A 17629-nucleotide genomic window follows, 5' to 3' on the forward strand; every position below is an offset into this window, starting at 1 on the left:
ACCAATGGTAATAGTGAACGTCACCAAAAAGTGGTCAGACCACACAATAGGTAAGGAGGCCTCACATTCGATGATTTCTAAATTAGAGAGAATGGGGTCCAGAAGGTTTCCTGCTTTATGCGTAGGGCCAGAATTATGTAGAGTGATGTTAAGAGCAGCCAGGTCTTGTAGAAGATTGCTGCTGGTAGAGCAGCAGGGATCATTCAGGTGTAAATTGAGATCACCGATAATCGAAAAGTTATTAGAATTCTGAATTAGTGGTGCTAAGTACTCAGGAAAGGAGGCAGCCCATGAACTCGCTGGCCCCGGGGGGCGATAAATGAGCAACCCGGAAAGGGTGAAGTTGGGTGACAGCGAGAGCTTAAAAAGACCTGCCTCGCTGTTAGGTAGTATAAAGTCTTCCCATTTACAGGAGTACTGTCTGTTGTAAATTATAGCTATCCCTCCACCGTCTTTCATACCTCTGTTTTTACCAACATAAGTATAGTTGTCAGGGAGAGCAGCAGCAATATCCGGGCCAGAATGATCTTTTAACCATGTCTCAGTAAGAAATAGAGCTGCTGGTTCCTCAGAGATGAGTAGATCAAAGATTTCCCTCTTATGTTTGACCAAAGATCTGCAGTTCAGACTGATCATAGTCCATGACTGAGATAGGTCTGTAGCGATAGTTTTGGGGCGTAAAAGAGGAAAATCAGATGAAGCTATTTTGGTTGTGGAGGGAAGGGAGATAAAGGGGAGATTGCAAGCAGGGCAAGTGCAAGGGACGTGGTGAGGGTTAATGGTCGTGCAACAAGCACATTGTGGTGGCCTGAGTCTAAGGAGAGCTTCCCTAGTATAGGTGAGTGATGGAGCAGAGGATGGGGAGCCAAGGGTCATAGACCCTAGTCCCGGCCCGTCGCGGACAAGCGCAGACGGGCTTGCCTTAGGCGCGCCTTCGGCGCGCAAACGGCGAGCCCGCTGCGCTTCCTGAAAATGCACATTAATATATGTGCCGGGGGTGATTGGGGGGGAGGGGGGCGTGGCCTAAAGTGGGCGTGGTCAGTGGCCTCGCCGGCGATGGCGGCGGGAAAAATTTAGAGGAGACAGGTCCCGAGGCAGCGCTAATTCCGCTGCTCGGTGCCTCAAATGAGTGCAGTCAAGTAAGTTTTAACAGTTTTAAAATTAGCACAAGTAAAATATCATCTCTGTGGTGCCTGCTCCCGGATTTCCGCCTCAGGAGATTGGTTTAGGCAGAGCGCTCGTTGTTCAGCGCTTTAAGAACCCGAGGGGCGGGGGCGTGGCCTAAAGTGGGCGTGGCCAGCGGCCTCGCCGGCGATGGCGGCGGGAAAAATTGCGCTGCTCGGTGCCTCAAATGAGTGCAGTCAAGTAAGTTTTAACAGTTTTAAAATTAGCACAAGTAAAATATCATCTCTGTGGTGCCTGCTCCCGGCTTTCCGCCTCAGTAGAATGGTTTAGCATCTTTACATCTCAAACGTTTTCAGAGACATTACTCAATAAATTGTTTATCTCATAGAAGCACCGTAAAATAAATCAAAACTTTTTTTTGCTTTGTTTTATCACTGCACAGCTTGTTTATGTTTTTGTCCAGAGTCAACATGCGTGCCAGACCAATTGGCTTTGCCAGTACTTGTGTTTGTTTTGACTGTTTTCTCTATGATACGTTTCTCCATTATACATATCCCCTCCTTGACAATATCTTGAAAGCGTATTTTTCTTCTTTATCCGGAAGCTTGTCCTCCACACTCTCAGCTTCCTGGGTTCATTTTGGTAGTCACCTTGTCTTCTATTGTCATTTCTACCAGTTGCTGGACCCTGAAGTGGGATACATCAGAGCCCAAGTGGTAAGTCATGCCCTTCAGTGATGTTAAGCATGTTGACCCTGGGTAGTCAGAGTAGCTGCTGGCTGGAGTGAGCCTAGAGACATAGAGTGGGGTGCGTGTGTGTGTGTGTGTGTGTGTGTGTGTGTGTGTGTACGTGTGTGTGTGCGTGCGTGTGTGTGTGTGTGTGTGTACGTGTGTGTGTGCGTGCGTGTGTGTGTGTGCGTGTGTGTGTGTGTGTGTGTGTGTGTGTGTGTGTAGGGGGTTGTAGCACTGCATTAAGGATTGGATGCAAATAGAGTGTGATTATAAGTGGGTCACACAACACCCCTTCTTGTCTTTCAGGATACCCGTGGTGGTCAACGACTGAAGCACAGTGCCTTGAAGAAGCCCACGTCCCAGTGGACCGTTGAAAATGTGTGCCACTGGCTGCGGAGTGGGGATCTTGCAGACAGCGCCACCGTGGTGGACTTGGCTGAAATCCATGCCATATCAGGTAACCTGCGAATGTCACACATGATGGTTTTTGTGCCACTTGAAACTGGTTCTAGAAATTGTTGTAACAGAAGTCTTCATGACAAACATGCTGATTGCCATGTACAATGATCAAGTGAAGAAGACCCAGCAGAGTATGGTCAGAATTGGGCCAGATGCTTTAATGGTGTCATTCTGCCCATGCCCTGACCAGGTTCACACACACGCGACCCTGCACCTGACCTGTCCCAGCGTGCCCCAGGATTCTTCTTCTCCTGCTGAGTCCTTTAGTATGGTCATAGTCCCCAAAGCCCAGTGAAGATTGACCTCCATGGAAGATGCTCTGGATATTTCCATCTGTGTGAATCCAGTATTGTCCTTCTAATCCAAGGCCAAATCATACCCATCCTCAAGCAGGGCCCTGATCCTGCAGTTCTTCCCTGCCTTAAAGATCCTGATCTGGTCCGTGTTTATGTTACAAGGACATGTGCACCAGCACTTAATGCGTAAAAAAAATAAGTGCCAGGGCTCTCGTCACGGTGCCAATGCAGCGTGCAACACACATTGCCCGTGCCAGCGCTGCCTGTGACAGGACCAACACAACCACTAACCATCACACTCTTGCAAGTGTGAAAATGTATATTGTTCCAGGCCTCAAGGCTATAATGGGTTGGACGGCAGGTGTAAGTCATGTTAATGTATGTATAATTAATAAGCAACTGTTGTGCTGATCTCTAAATTAAACAGAATGCGCCACAATGTAGCAGACTAAGTGCAGGTGTAGACATTTAGTGCCGAGCACCCGAACCACCAGTTCAGTTAGCAGTGCTTAATTTGAGCCAGCGCTTACCACTGCATGGCAGACATCTTGTTTCCACCCTTCCTGGGCTCAGTTTACTGACACATCTCTGCCACCAGGTGTGTTCGACGTATTGATTCAGTGGAATCAAACTGCTCCTGTAATGACCTGAACGCATGAGTTCAGCACTCGAGACTCCTAAACTGCAAACATGAGGCTTTTGATGACCTGGAGCATGGTGGGCACCATACTCAGGGGAAGGGTTGCAAGGGCAAATGTTTGTTGAAAAGACAATCCAAATGTCATGTAAATTCCTAGAAGACGTGAAGTCGGTGCTCACCACATTTGCATGAAACTTTCTTGACATTTACCAGAGTTAGGTGCTGAGTTTGTAGGTGTAAATTCTGCAGGTGTACCTCAGTTGCCATGTGCCTAATCACCTGTGAGGTTTGTATGCAATTTCAGACTTTTGACATGCTTATGTATTCAGGAATAAAACCTTGTGATTTGATTTCATAAGAACTGTTCAATTCCCAATAACCTTGTAGGGGCTGCAAGCTGCGGCACAAAAAATTTAAAATGATTTTGCTTAAAGCAAGTGTGCATTGATTTTTACCTTAGATAATACTCTTATGCCTGGTCTGCATTATTGTAATTACATCACCGATGAGGTGCTCAGGCTCACGCTGTACCGTAAGATCTCAGGTGCCAGGGGTTTCAGCGGTGCCGGCTTCGAGCCTGAGGACCTGTCTTCATAGCTCATGATTCAAGCGGTAAATTCGTCATGAAGGACTCATCTCCCCTGGTACCTGATCTTTCAGTGTATTTTTCTCAAGACGAAATCCTACATGTGTGTAGGGATTAGCAGGAGACGCATCACTCTCAGGGGTGGGATTTCCTACTTTCCTCCTCATATATGAGACTGGGACTTCTTGAGCGGCTTCCAGAGTCAGGCTCAACTTCTTTCCTCAACTCGGAGCATCAGCGAGGGTGCATCCTCAACTCGGAGCATCAGCGAGGGTGCATCCTCAACTCCGATCATCAGCGAGGGTGCATCCTCAACTCTGATCATCAGCGAGGGTGCATCCTCAACTACGAGCATAAGCGAGGGTGCATCCTCACCTCCGAGCATCAGCGAGGGTGCATCCTCAACTCCGAGCATCAGCGAGGGTGCATCCTCAACTCCGATCATCAGCGAGGGTCCATCCTCAACTCCGAGCATCAGCGAGGGTGCATCCTCAACTACGAGCATAAGCGAGGGTGCATCCTCACCTCCGAGCATCAGCGAGGGTGCATCCTCAACTCCGAGCATCAGCGAGGGTGCATCCTCAACTCCGATCATCAGCGAGGGTGCATCGTCAACTCCAAGCATCAGCGAGGGTGCATCGTCAACTCCGAGCATCAGCGAGGGTGCATCCTCAACTCCGAGCATCAGCGAGGGTGCTTCCTCAACTCCGAGCATCAGCGAGGGTGCATCCTCAACTCCGAGCATCAGCGAGGGTGCATCCTCAACTCCGATCATCAGCGAGGGTGCATCCTCAACTCCGAGCATCAGCGAGGGTGCATCCTCAACTCCGATCATCAGCGAGGGTGCATCCTCAACTCCGAGCATCAGCGAGGGTGCATCCTCAACTACGAGCATAAGCGAGGGTGCATCCTCACCTCCGAGCATCAGCGAGGGTGCATCCTCAACTCCGAGCATCAGCGAGGGTGCATCCTCAACTCCGATCATCAGCGAGGGTGCATCGTCAACTCCAAGCATCAGCGAGGGTGCATCGTCAACTCCGAGCATCAGCGAGGGTGCATCCTCAACTCCGAGCATCAGCGAGGGTGCATCCTCAACTCCGAGCATCAGCGAGGGTGCTTCCTCAACTCCGAGCATCAGCGAGGGTGCATCCTCAACTCCGAGCATCAGCGTGGGTGCATCCTCACAGTGCGATGCACCCACCAGCCTATCACACAAGCCCCTGTCTGAAGGGCCTTTCAAGCCACAGCTACTGCCATCATCCTGCACTTCCACCCAGGTGAGACCTATACAGCTACGTGACACCACCTATTAGCCATGACAAATGATGCCAATGCAGTGCAAAACTGTGCACATTCCGCTGCTTCAGCCGCACTGCCAGCGAGTACAGCCGACCCTGACAACCGGTCAATACGCTGCAATCCTTCAGAGAGCCTGTAGACCCATCCGAGTTTCTATCGCAATGGAAAACTTGGATAGGCCGCCTAAATAACTACTTCCATGCGACACAGGAAACCGTCACAACGATCAATAGGTCACTGCTGCTGCAGTATGCAGAGGAGGTGATACACAAACTCTTAAAATACCTCCCAGGAACGGGTGCAGACCAGTAGCGGTTGGTGGTGGGTGTGCTGCCGGGCGGTGACGTGGGGCAGGCATGGTGGTAGGTACAGCCAAATACAGGTAAGTAAACATAAAAATAAATATGCACCAAAATGGACATGACGTTTCAACCCAATCAGAGTAGCACATAGTCCGGCAAACAACCCACAAAAAAACGGATACAGAACCATAACCCACGGAGAGATGCTCAAAACCACCAAAACGTACATCCAAAGCACAATGCAGAAACTTTGGGAGGGAGGAACACCCTCCAGACAACTGATCTGCACAAGGGAAGATGTGCTCCAATTGTGGAAAACCAAACCACTTCACAGGGTCTGCCGGAGTGGACTGAGGATCTGAGGAACCAAAGGGGAAAAGACACCTCCAAAAAATCAGACACCTCACACTCAAGGAGACCAGATAGAGACACATGACACCCCGCCACATGTGGGCGCCAAACCACCAGGAGACAGGTGGCTCCAAAGACAAGGACGTTTTTCTGATATCATTCACAGAGCACATGAAGAAGAACAGGAGGCCAGAACTGATGTCCTAAGTACTCCTTGCAGGGTCATCCGTCAATGCCCTCATCGACAGGGGGTGTCGGTAAACATATTAGCCACCAGCAATATGCATGCCACATGCCAAGACCCAGCCTGTCGCCATCAACAACCAAAATATACATGAATGGAGGCCAATGGTAGGAGTCATGAACGTCGCAGTGTGAAATGGAGACAGACAAATGCCTGCAAAATTCCACATTGTCAAAGGAGAGTCAGAGACCCTTGTGGGGTGCCACACAGCCTAATCAATCAATCAATCAGTGACACTTGTAAAGCGCGCTACATACCCGTAGGGTCTCAAGGCGCTGGGGGGGGGGTGGGGGGGAGGTGCCGCTACCGCTCGAACAGCCAGGTCTTCAGCTTCTTCCTGAAGGAGAGGTGGTCTTGGGTTAGGCGCAGGTCGGGAGGGAGGGAGTTCCAGGTCTTGGCGGCCAGGTAGGAGAAGGACCTTCCTCCTGTAGTCGCTCTTCGGATGCGGGGGACGGCGGCGAGGGTGTGGTTGGCTGATCGGAGGTGGCGTTTGGGAGCGTAGAAGTTGACTCGGCTGTTGAGGTAGCTCGGGCCTTGGTCGTGTAGGGCTTTGTGTGCGTGGGTGAGGAGGCGGAAGGTGATTCTTTTGTTGACGGGGAGCCAGTGAAGGTCTCTCAGATGTCCGGAGATGTGGCTGGTTCGTGGGATGTCGAGGATGAGTCTGGCTGAGGCGTTCTGGATCCGCTGGAGTCTCTTCTGGAGCTTGGCGGTGGTACCGGCGTAGAGGGCGTTGCCGTAGTCCAGTCGGCTGGTGACGAGGGCCTGGGTGACGGTCTTCCTGGTCTCGGTGGGGATCCACCAGAAGATCTTCCGTAGCATGCGTAGGATGTTGAAGCACGCCGAGGAGACGTTGTTGACTTGCCTGGTCATGGAGAGGGAGGAGTCCAGGATGAAGCCCAGGTTGCGTGCATGGTCTGTTGGTTTGGGTGCGGTGCCCAGGACGGGAGGCCACCAGGAGTCGTCCCAGGCGGAGGGTGAGGAGCCCAGGATGAGGACCTCCGTCTTGTCCGAGTTCAGTTTCAGGCGGCTGGTCGTCATCCACTCGGCTACCTCTTTCATCCCTTCGTGCAGGTTGGCTCTGGCGGCGGCGGGGTCGTTGGTCAGGGAGAGGATCAGCTGGGTGTCGTCGGCGTAGGAGATTATGCTGAGGTTGTGTTTGCGTACGATGGCCGCGAGGGGGCTCATGTAGACGTTGAAGAGGGTGGGGCTCAGAGATGATCCTTGAGGGACGCCGCAGATGACTTCGGAGGCCTCTGACTTGTACGGTGGTAGGCGGACTCTCTGTGTTCTTCCGTCGAGGAAGGAGATGATCCATTCCAGCGCCTTGTCCTGGATTCCGATGTTGCTGAGGCGCCGTACTAGGGTGCGGTGGCAGACCGTGTCGAATGCCGCGGAGAGGTCTAGGAGGATGAGGGCCGCTGTTTCTCCATTGTCCATCAGGGCTCGGATGTTATCGGTGGCGGCGATGAGGGCGGTCTCGGTGCTGTGATTGGCTCGGAAGCCGGACTGTGAGGGGTCGAGGGATCCGTTCGTCTCGAGGAAGGCGGCCATCTGCTTGTTGACGGTCTTCTCGATGACTTTGGCTGGAAACGGGAGGAGCGAGATGGGGCGGTAGTTCTTGAGGTCGGTGGGGTCCGCTGTTGGTTTCTTGAGTAGAGCGCTGAGTTCGGCGTGTTTCCAGCTCTCAGGGAAGATGGTGGTGTCGAAGGATGTGTTGATGATGTCTCGTAGTTGGGTGCGATGACAGCGTCGGCCTTGTTGAAGACGTGGTGAGGGCAGGGGTCGGTGGGTGATCCGGAGTGGATGGAGTTCATCGTGCGGATGGTATCTTCGGTGCTGATCGGGGTCCAGGCGTGTAGGGTGGTGGTGGGGGGTGGTTGTTCGGTCATGGTGTGCGTTGGTTGGTTGTTGAAGCTGTTGTGTATGTACGCGATCTTGTTGTGGAAGTATGAAGCGAGGGAGTTGCAGAGGTCTTGCGATGGGGTGATGTCTTTGTTTCCTGCGCTGGGGTTGGAAAGCTCTTTCACGATGTTGAAGAGTTCCTTGCAGTTGTGTGCGTTGTTGTCCAACCGGTCCTTGAATGCTGTTTTCTTGGCGGCGCGGATCAGCTGGTGGTGTTTCCGGGTGGCAAGTTTGAAGGAGGTCCTGTTGTCCGGTGTCGGTTCCCTTCTCCAGACTTTCTCGAGGGCTCGGCAGTTCTTCTTGGAGCTCTTGAGTTCGTCGGTGAACCATGGGGCCTTCTTGCTGCCGGGTCTGCTAGGCGGGGTCCTCAGTGGGGCGAGTTCGTCCGCGCAGTTGCTGATCCACTTCGTGAGGTTGTCGGCGGCCTGGCTGGGGTTCGCTGAGCTGGCAGGAGGGTGCTGGCTCAGGGAGGTGGCGAGCTGGTCTGCTGTGATCTTGTTCCAGCTTCTGCGGGCGGCCTGTTGCTGGTGTTGGTGGGTCGTCGTTCTCTTGAAGGTGAAGTGGACGCAGCTGTGGTCCGTCCATTGAAGCTCTGTGGCGTGGCTGAAGTCGATGTCTGTGCTGGAAGAGAAGACTGCGTCGAGTGTGTGTCCGGCGAGGTGGGTGGGGGTGGACACCAGTTGCTTGAGTCCAAGGTTGGCGAGCTTGTCGAGCAGGGTGCTGGTGTTGCGGTCGTTGTTGTTCTCCAGATGGAAGTTGCGGTCTCCCAGGAGGATGTAGTCAGCCGAGGGGAGGGCATGCGGGCTGACGAAGTCGGCGATGTCCTCGCTGAACTGTGTGCGTGGTCCAGGGCGTCGGTAGATCAGTGTGCCTCTGAGGGTGGTGTTCGGGTTGGTGTGGATCTGGAAATGCAGGTGTTCGGCGCTGGTCAGGGTGTTGTCGGTGCTGGTCGTGAGACGGATGGTGTTCCTGTGGATGATGGCGATGCCTCCTCCCATCTGGTTGGCGTTTCGGTCCCTCCGGACGATCTTGTAGCCCTCTGGGATAGCGATGGCGATGCCGGGAGCTGAAGAGGCGTTCATCCAGGTCTCCGTGAGGAAGGCAACGTCAGGGGCTGTGGCGTCTAGAAGGTTCCAGAGTTCGATGGCGTGTCTGTGGACGGAGCGGGTGTTGAGCAGGATGCACTTGAGGTGGGTGCTGCTGGTGTTCGTCTTGGCGGGTGCTGGTGCGAGGCAGGTCCGGATGCAGGTGAACTTGCAGGCGTGGCAGCTGAAAGGTCCGTGGGTGCGTCGTGGTGTGGCTTGGTGGCATTCTGGGAGTCGGCCGGTGTTGAGTGCGATGAGGGAGGCGGCGGAGTACGTCAGGCGGGTAGGTCGGGGTCTTCGTGGGCCAGGGGTCCTGGCGCTGGTCGCGATCCGGTCGCGGACGGGCGCAGACGGGCTTACCTTTGGCGCGCCTTCGGCGCACAAACGGCGCACCCGCTGCGCGTGACCGCTGCGCGTGACCGCTGCGCGTTCGCACGGTCGCCATTTAAGGCGAAGTGCGCGGGTGGGCGGAGCAGCTGGGAGGCGGGAGCGGGGAGGGTACAGAATAGAAAAAGGGGCGGGGAAAAGCGGCGGTGGCGGGAAGGGAGAGCGGGGGGCGGCGAGGTAGGCGGACAACAAGGAAGGAAACCAAAACACGGGCACGAAGAAAATTTACAAAACAGGCACAAATTACAGTAAAAACAAAGGCAAAAACAACCAAAACCCAGGCACGAAGAAAATATACTAAACAGGCACAAATTACAGTAAAAACAAAGGCAAAAACAACCAGAGCGGAGGCAGCCGGCAACCGGCAACGAGGCAGGCAGCGAGGCAGAGGGCAGGCAAGGGGCACACACAGCAGCTGGTGGCCGTGCGGCGCGGGGGTGTCCCACAAGTGGGTCACACTCACCTGCGTCGCACGGTCGCCATTTAAGGCCAAGTGCACGGGTGGGCGGAGCAGCTGGGAGGCGGGAGCGGGGAGGGTACAGAATAGAAAAAGGGGCGGGGAAAAGCGGCGGTGGCGGGAAGGGAGAGCGGGGGGCGGCGAGGTAGGCGGACAACAAGGAAGGAAACCAAAACACGGGCACGAAGAAAATTTACAAAACCGGCACAAATTACAGTAAAAACAAAGGCAAAAACAACCAAAACACAGGCACGAAGAAAATATACTAAACAGGCACAAATTACAGTAAAAACAAAGGCAAAAACAACCAGAGCGGAGGCAGCCGGCAACCGGCAATGAGGCAGGCAGCGAGGCAGAGGGCAGGCAAGGGGCACACGCAGCAGCTGGTGGCCGTGCGGCGCGGGGGTGTCCCACAAGTGGACCTTAGCCTATCGTTCTTCACCCAAACCATCTAGGCCACTCAAGTGGAAGATATTGTATGGCAATTCCTGGATCTGTCCAAGGAGTGGGGTGTCTAACAAGATCACCAGTGAAACTTGATGTTATAGAGAAGGTATCAGGCCCCACCTCATGGGTATCCCCAATGGCGATAGCAGCAAAACCTAGACAACCAGGCAAAATCCAGCTATGCATTGACATGCACCTTTCCAACAAGGCAATTAAAAGGGAGCCGCACTTCACTCTTACCATGGATGACAAAAGTGCCAAACTCAATGGGGCCCATTGGTTTTCCAAACTCGATTTGAATGCAGGCTACTATCAACTGCAACTGGATGAGGACAGCGGATTTATAATTACCTACTTGATGCACCTTGACCTGAGGAGATATACATGCCTGAGCTTCGGCATCTCCTCGGAGGCTAGACGCCTTTAGGAGAACACAACTGCTGGCTACAAGAGACGCTAAGGTGACTAAGCAAATATGTCCTTACACTCTAACACATCATTCTTTGAAAAAATTATTGAGTTCTTTGGATATATGTTTACAAAGGAGGGCATTCAGATGGATCCTTGAAGGTCAGAGGTGATCCAACAAGCCCCAACTCCCAGGAATGCCCCAGAGATATGCAGCTGCTTAGGAATAGCCACGTACTGCAGCCAGTTCATCGCCAACCTAGTAAAGCTAGCAGAGTCGCTTGGTACCCTCATGCAGGCAGACGCAAAATGGACCGGGGGCTCAAGGAGACTGAAACGTTCAAGAATGTCAAGAAAGCCCTGCTTAATGGAGCCATGATGGCTTATTTTGATCCAGACAAAGTAACAGAGCTGGTAGTGGATGCAAATGTTGTGGGGATAGAGGCAGTGCTAACCCAAGAGGGGGACGGAGTGGTGACCCCTGCAATCAAATGGGTCTACAGACACTTCCACCTATACCTACGTGGATGAGCATTCAAGGTGATCACCAACCACTTGTCTCCCTGTTTGAGGGCCCTGCACCACTCCTCGCATCTAAAATTACCTAGTTCAAAGGGCTTTCAGCAAACTTTCTTCATCTATTGGTCTGTCTCTGTTACATTCATATTTTGCTATCTATCTGCAACTCTGTATATACAAAACTATCTATCTATCTATCTATCTATCTATCTATCTATCTATCTATCTATCTATCTATCTATCTATCTATCTATCTATCTATCTATCTATCTATCTATCTGTGAAACACTATCTATGTATACAACCTTCTATATCAGTCTTTGCACGCTTCCATATTTATCTGTCTTTTCGTCCATATCTAACGTTACAAAAAAAGCATCAGACCAAAGATATTTTTGCCTTAAGCCAATGTGTTTTTGTTGTAGACTGACGAGTGCCTGGCAGTATCCCCAACAATAACGTTTTGCAAAAACTGTGAAAGAAGTCAAAAGACTGGCGGCCGATGCCAGATGTTTCAGATTTGCCTATGCTTGTTCATTCTGAGAACTCTCCTCTGGAACAACCTCCCTGAAGCAATGCTGGGATTTATCATTCTTATGCATCTTCCAATTTATTGGGATATTTTCCTTCTTTTTGTTTGTGGTTTCAGAATGGTACATTTGTTATTTTGTTCTTCTCACCACTGTTGCTTTTTTAGTTTTGATTCCATGTGAAGCTGTGTGCTTCTACTGCATACCTCTGATGCATAAGCAATACCTTCCTTGACTCCATCTGCATTGTCTTGGTGTAGGGCGCGCGCTGCTGCGACTCACCGACGAGAAGCTCGAGAAGATGGGCGTCGGCGCGAAGAGCCAGCGGCGGGATCTGATGGAGCGGGTCCTGAAACTGCGATTGGAGCAAGAGGTGGAGGATCTGCTGCTGATCACTGAAGGTAACATTACTTCCACCAGGAGGGTGGTGGGTTCATGGTGGACCGTCCAGCACCGGTGCGACCACCATAGGAGGAGACTGTGGACCAGCTGGCCTCCATATTGACCTGGGAATATGCAGCAGCTGGTGATTACAGGTGAGTACAGCCTTTTAGCCCTGGGGCTCAGGACTCATCTACGATTACACTGTAATGGGGCGGCCAAGTTGATCCCTTTGCTTTCCCTACTTTTCAGAGGTTGGCCGTCTAGCAGTCAAGACTTGCTCTTGGAGATAATAGTAGTTAGACCTCAGACGCTGTCTATCCGAGTAAATCCCACACAAACGTAATGTCTACTCAATCATATGACTTCAATAAGTTATTTTTACAGGCAGGTAAAGTAAGGCAGTAAAAATAGGAATATGCACACAAAAATCAAACCATCCCCCGGGTGACCAAAATACCACTCACGTGCGATTATAGGACTTACACACCAGGTGCAACCAACACGATCACCATATCAGCATAGATCCCTGTGGATAAACTTACTCTAGGTCTGAGATGGTGAAGTAGCCCAAGACATTAAAAGCCCTAGCTCTGTGATTTGGATGTGGCACAGGGTTACACTGCTGTTTGTCTTGTAACTGTGGGGTACAGGTGCCAGAGAGAAGGCTAACAGTTCAGTATGTTGTCCTGTCTTCCCGGAGCTCTGGTCGCCAAACTGGAGCAACTAAGGGCCATATGTATCATCAACCTGATTTTCGATTCTGAAATAGCGATTTTTTAGAAATCGCTATTTCAGAATCGCAAATAGGGATGTATGTACAAATTCGCAATTTTTTTGCGAATTCTTAGTATTCCTTAATTGCGATTAGAAAATTGTGAATCACAATTAAGGAATACTTTCCCATTCATTTCTATGGGCCAATTTGCAATTTGCTATTCTCAATTTGAGAATTGCAAATTGAGAATAATTCCAAGGGTGCAGGGGTGTCCAAAGGACACCCTGTTCCACCCCTGAAATAAGCATGGGTGCATATGTGGCGCACATACATGCCCTAAGGCAGAGGTCTTCAAACTTTTGTATGTTGGGCCCCCCAGCTGAATTTTTTTAGATGTTGGGCCCCCCCACCACCTGACAGAAATTTCTGGAATTGACCGCCACGCGCACATTCCGTACAGGGGTGAGTGAGGTGACCATATGAATTTGGGTGTGCATGTTAGTGCATAGTGGGACGATTGAATGTATGGTTAGTGGTGGGCTTATGGGAGTGAGATTGCAGATGGAGCAGTGAGGGGGACAGGTGAGTGAAGTGTCACGAGTGCAGGTTGAGTAGTGTGCTCTTGTGACTGCGGGCTGAGGTACAGGGTGAACAGCGCAAGTGCATTGTGAGTGCAGAGTGATCACTGTGAGTGGAGGGTAAGTGGGTGAATGATGTGAGTGCATAGTTATCAGTGTGACTGCAGGGTAAGTGGGTGAATGGTGTGAGTGCATGGTGATCAGTGTGAGCGCATTGTGATCGCTGTGAGTGCAGAGTGATCACTGTGAGTGGAGGGTAAGTGGGTGAATGATGTGAGTGCATGGTGATCAGTGTGAGTGCAGGGTGAGCGGGTGAATGGTGTGAGTGCATGGTGATCAGTGTGAGCGCACTGTGATTGCTGTGAGTGCAGAGTGATCACTGTGAGTGGAGGGTAAGTCGGTGAATGGTGTGAGTGCATCGGGATCAGTGTGAGTGCTGGGTGAGGGTGAAAGTGAAGGGCGAGAATGAGGAGTGAGTGGTCTGAATGCAGGGTGCATTCCCAGACACTTGAAGTAACTCAGCATGTTATTGACGGCAGATTAGGGTTTCAAATGTGTTAAACTATTGCTATTATGGAAGTAACCAGGGATCAGGGTGTAGGAAATAAATAATGTGCTGATTCCTCAACAAACTTCCAGTCTTATGACTAGGGTTGCCAGCTCATTATTTTGTTGTCACAGATTTTATAAAAATAAGCAGTCACCTAAAGCTGTATTTTCAGCACTTATCTGTGCAGACTTTGAACAGCAAATATAAATAGAAATAACTTTTTATTGTTGTCTAGAGCTGTATGAATAATCCATGACTGATAATAAAAGGGAACAAAGACAGAAAAGTCACATTACAAATGAATACATACTTCTTATTCATAACCATATTTAGCAATTTGCAAGCTGTTTAAACAGCACATGGCTGGCTGGCATTTTGCGCGCCTGCCTGTGTAATTTTAAAAGAAACTTTCAGGGACGTTTTAAGGATTTTGTGGCCTGTGGGCCAAATGTATTTTGGAGGCCCCTGTTCGGACCAGCTTTGATTTTATGATCCAGTCTCCGCTCTTTCATGCCTTCTTTGGTCAAATACTAAATGTGTGTACATCGGATATTCAGGGATAGTGATGTGTGTTTTCAGTATGTAACACAATAACAGTTCACTCAGTGCTTAATTTGTGCCGGTGCTTGCCGGTGCTTAGCACCGGCACTTAATTATCAGGGCCGGGTCTACGCATCTGCTGCGCACGCCCACATTTATGTTTTTTAAAATGTACCTTACTACTGCGGTACACGTATTATCCCGCCGTCGAGTGTGAGTCACGGCGCTCAGTGTTGTTGCGAGTGCGACTCTAACTGTTAATCACTTGCAGCAGGCAGCCCTGCTGCTCAAGTCCAAGAAGAGAATATTCAAATTCAATAAATATAATAAAGATGTCATCATCATGGCGGCCGCGCGGCCCTTCTAGTGCAGCAGAGATGCAGTGTTGACTGTTTGCCACAGTGGGCGGGCCGCGGAAGTTTGGAATCGCAACATCAACACAGTATTTGGGCGCCTAGCAGGGCGGGCCATGGGGCCGGCTAGGGGTTCTAATGGGCTAGGAGCTGTGAGCGCGGCAGCGCATGCAGATTATTTTCACTTTGCGTTGCCACGCCCCTGCATAACCACCGCAGGCGGAGCTCCCCACGAGTCATCGTCATTAAGTCAACCCGGCCCGAGTCCGACCGACGACGATATTAAGGGCAGAGCTGGGCAGCCAGGCTGTGTGACTGTGCAGGCATCATCAACTGTCTGTCTGGCAGACTGCGGTTTCGTAGCAAGCAGCATCGCCACCAGGCCGCCGCTGCGCCTAATCAATTGTAGTAGTATGTAACATACATACTAAGCAAAGGCACAAGGCAGCAGTGTGCAGTGCAGCCAGCAGTGTGTGTGTCCCTGCCGAGTCCGACTGGCCCACGCCCACCACGAGTAACGGTAAGAGAAGATTAGAACTAAAGTTGTTAAGCACTTTTAAGTTCAGCAAAAATAAGTGCAGTAGCTAAGCGAAGCCAGGAGCCAGCCAGCTAACTAGGGAATCCTACCCATTTGCAATTGTGCTATGCTGCCACCGACCGCGCCAAAACCAACACTTTTTTGGGGGGGAGCGCGTGATATTGCTCCAGCCAGCTGCAGTTTCACCGGCGTGGACCGTGGGACTGGAGGAGGCGAGGCAGGCAGGCAGCTCACCTCCGACCCACGGCCCCATAATAATAAACATATATATATATCTATGCGAGTTACGAGCAAATCACCCCAAGGCCGCGTCCGGCTCCATAATAAATGTATACCGTATAAGAGCGACGATTATTAGGATCCTCATAGTCACTCGCAGCATAGTCCGATGTCTGTGATTTATTCAGTTTCACTTTCACTGAAGAATGTCAGACCAGCGCCTGCCTGGCTGGCCTAGTAGTTGTCTCCCAGCATTAACTCCAGCTTCCGTGGGGGAAAAAAACAGTTATTAATGAGAGAACGCTACTCTGCCCTCATCGATTTTTTGCACTGATTGGGGTTGGAATCCAACGCTTCTGCGAGTAACGATTTTCCAAATCTCCCTATTCGCAGCTTCTCACCTCAAAGGCAAAGTTAAACAAAGGCATTGCCATTTGTTAATTGATGCAGTTACGCAGCCCTGGTCAGAATCTCCAGCCAGTTCTACAGGGACCGCTTCTGGGTCGAATGGAGAAAAATGGTAGCCCATCATCATTAATTACTGGGTACCAACCAGTCCGGCCGAGTGGAGCTTAGCGACGCTTTAGTTTCTTCAGGGATTCCTCCTCGCCTGTCCTGGCAATAGCCTTCGGGCTCCCCTATTCCTCTCCAGTCACCTTCCCTCCTCCGTGCCCCCCTCCTCAGCAGAGAGCCCCTGCTTCATTCATTCCCGTCAGTCAGACTGTGTATCCAGCTGCTAAGCATTCAGCCAGACTTGGCAGGCAAAGCGAATGTTTTGTTGATGATAGTCCGAACCAAGATAATTCCTTGGTCGAAATAGCACACTGAAGCAGGCTCCTAGCTTGTAGAGCGCTATATTTACATACCAAATAGAAACACACAAATGTGGGAAAGCATGCTTCTGTCTTTTTCATCTATTTCAAATCACACGCATCTGTTACTTGCCAAAGGATAATTGTGCTAAACCATGACCAAAAACAGTAGATCGGTAACTTCGGATAGAACACTCAAAAGCGCACTTTCACTGACAATGAGTTAATAAATCATGCTGGTGGTATTTTCCTATAGAGATAATGCCGGGATAAATGGCGGGTTCTAGCTTTGAGAAGTGATTTGACCACGGACAAAATCGCCTGACGAAAGAAAAACTGAGTTTTAGAGGCACATGGAATCTCGAACTGTCTGGTACAGTTGAGCTTTATAAATAGATTGATACCATTCATCAATCTTTCTACTAGACCCAGCCTGCCTTTTTTTTTACCCGATGACCCTCTGCACGCTGGTGCTTGTGGTTCCCTTCTCCCATTATGAATAAGAAGCTGCATACCTTGTTTGTCGCTGGCCTGGTGCCGGTGCCGTCAGGTACTGAGAGCTCAAAGTAAGGAAACACAATGAAGGCGGAAGTGAGGAAGCTGTAGGTGCTCCCCTAACTAATTACTATTGTAGTCCTAATGTTTAGGATATGTTAAATGTATTCAGTGTCATTGTTGTGCGTTGTTCCACAATACTGTAGTTCATATTTTTTTAATTGCCCATTTTTTGCTAATCTACACAAATACATTTGAACAAAATATTTTTTGCCAATCAGATCGTTAACACTGTTAGTGCGATTGTTTTTTTGCAAGGGCCTAATGCTTCGAGAATGGAACTTAGATAATAATTCTGACGTTACAAAATGAATCGTTTCATTGCTGTAAATCGTAGCAGTCGTTTTCACCCACATCAGTGGTGCACATTTATTAACATTGGAAGGTGGAACGTCTAAGGTGTGTGCATCAGTAGGTGTTCTCTTATTGTTGCCTTTAATTTAAGCATACGTGTGCTCATTGTTCCTGTGTGTTTTTGCTCCCTTACATAACTTGTACAGTGTTCCTTGTACTCGGACTGTCACCCCTTTTGTTTTTTGCCTGTGTGGTTTGTGGTGTTTGCTTTATAGCGCTCAAACGATCCTCATTTTAAGACCCTTGTCTTCATCAAAGCATAA

At 50.4% G+C, this 17629-nt stretch overlaps 1 protein-coding gene across 7 annotated transcripts in view; it reads left to right on the top strand.

The window, feature by feature from the left end:
• Window positions 1–17629, top strand: part of LOC147709622 (sterile alpha motif domain-containing protein 12-like) — a 184053-nt gene that overhangs the window by 102031 nt on the left and 64393 nt on the right. For 4 of the 7 annotated variants that reach the window (XR_015296562.1, XM_086925521.1, XM_086925520.1 and 1 more), the window contains 3 exons: window positions 1803–1841; window positions 2163–2313; window positions 12029–12169. Coding sequence is in view for 6 of the 7 variants with exons in the window: in XM_086925521.1 (XP_086781647.1) it covers window positions 1803–1841; window positions 2163–2313; window positions 12029–12169 (331 nt within the window). In the remaining variant the exon portion in view is untranslated. The remainder of the gene's footprint in view (window positions 1–1802; window positions 1842–2162; window positions 2314–12028; window positions 12170–17629) is intronic. The other 3 variants (XM_086925523.1, XM_086925524.1, XM_086925522.1) reach the window with 1 other exon arrangement.

This window comes from Lissotriton vulgaris, chromosome 6 (genome assembly GCF_964263255.1).
Source record: "Lissotriton vulgaris chromosome 6, aLisVul1.2, whole genome shotgun sequence".
NCBI lineage: Eukaryota > Metazoa > Chordata > Amphibia > Caudata > Salamandridae > Lissotriton > Lissotriton vulgaris.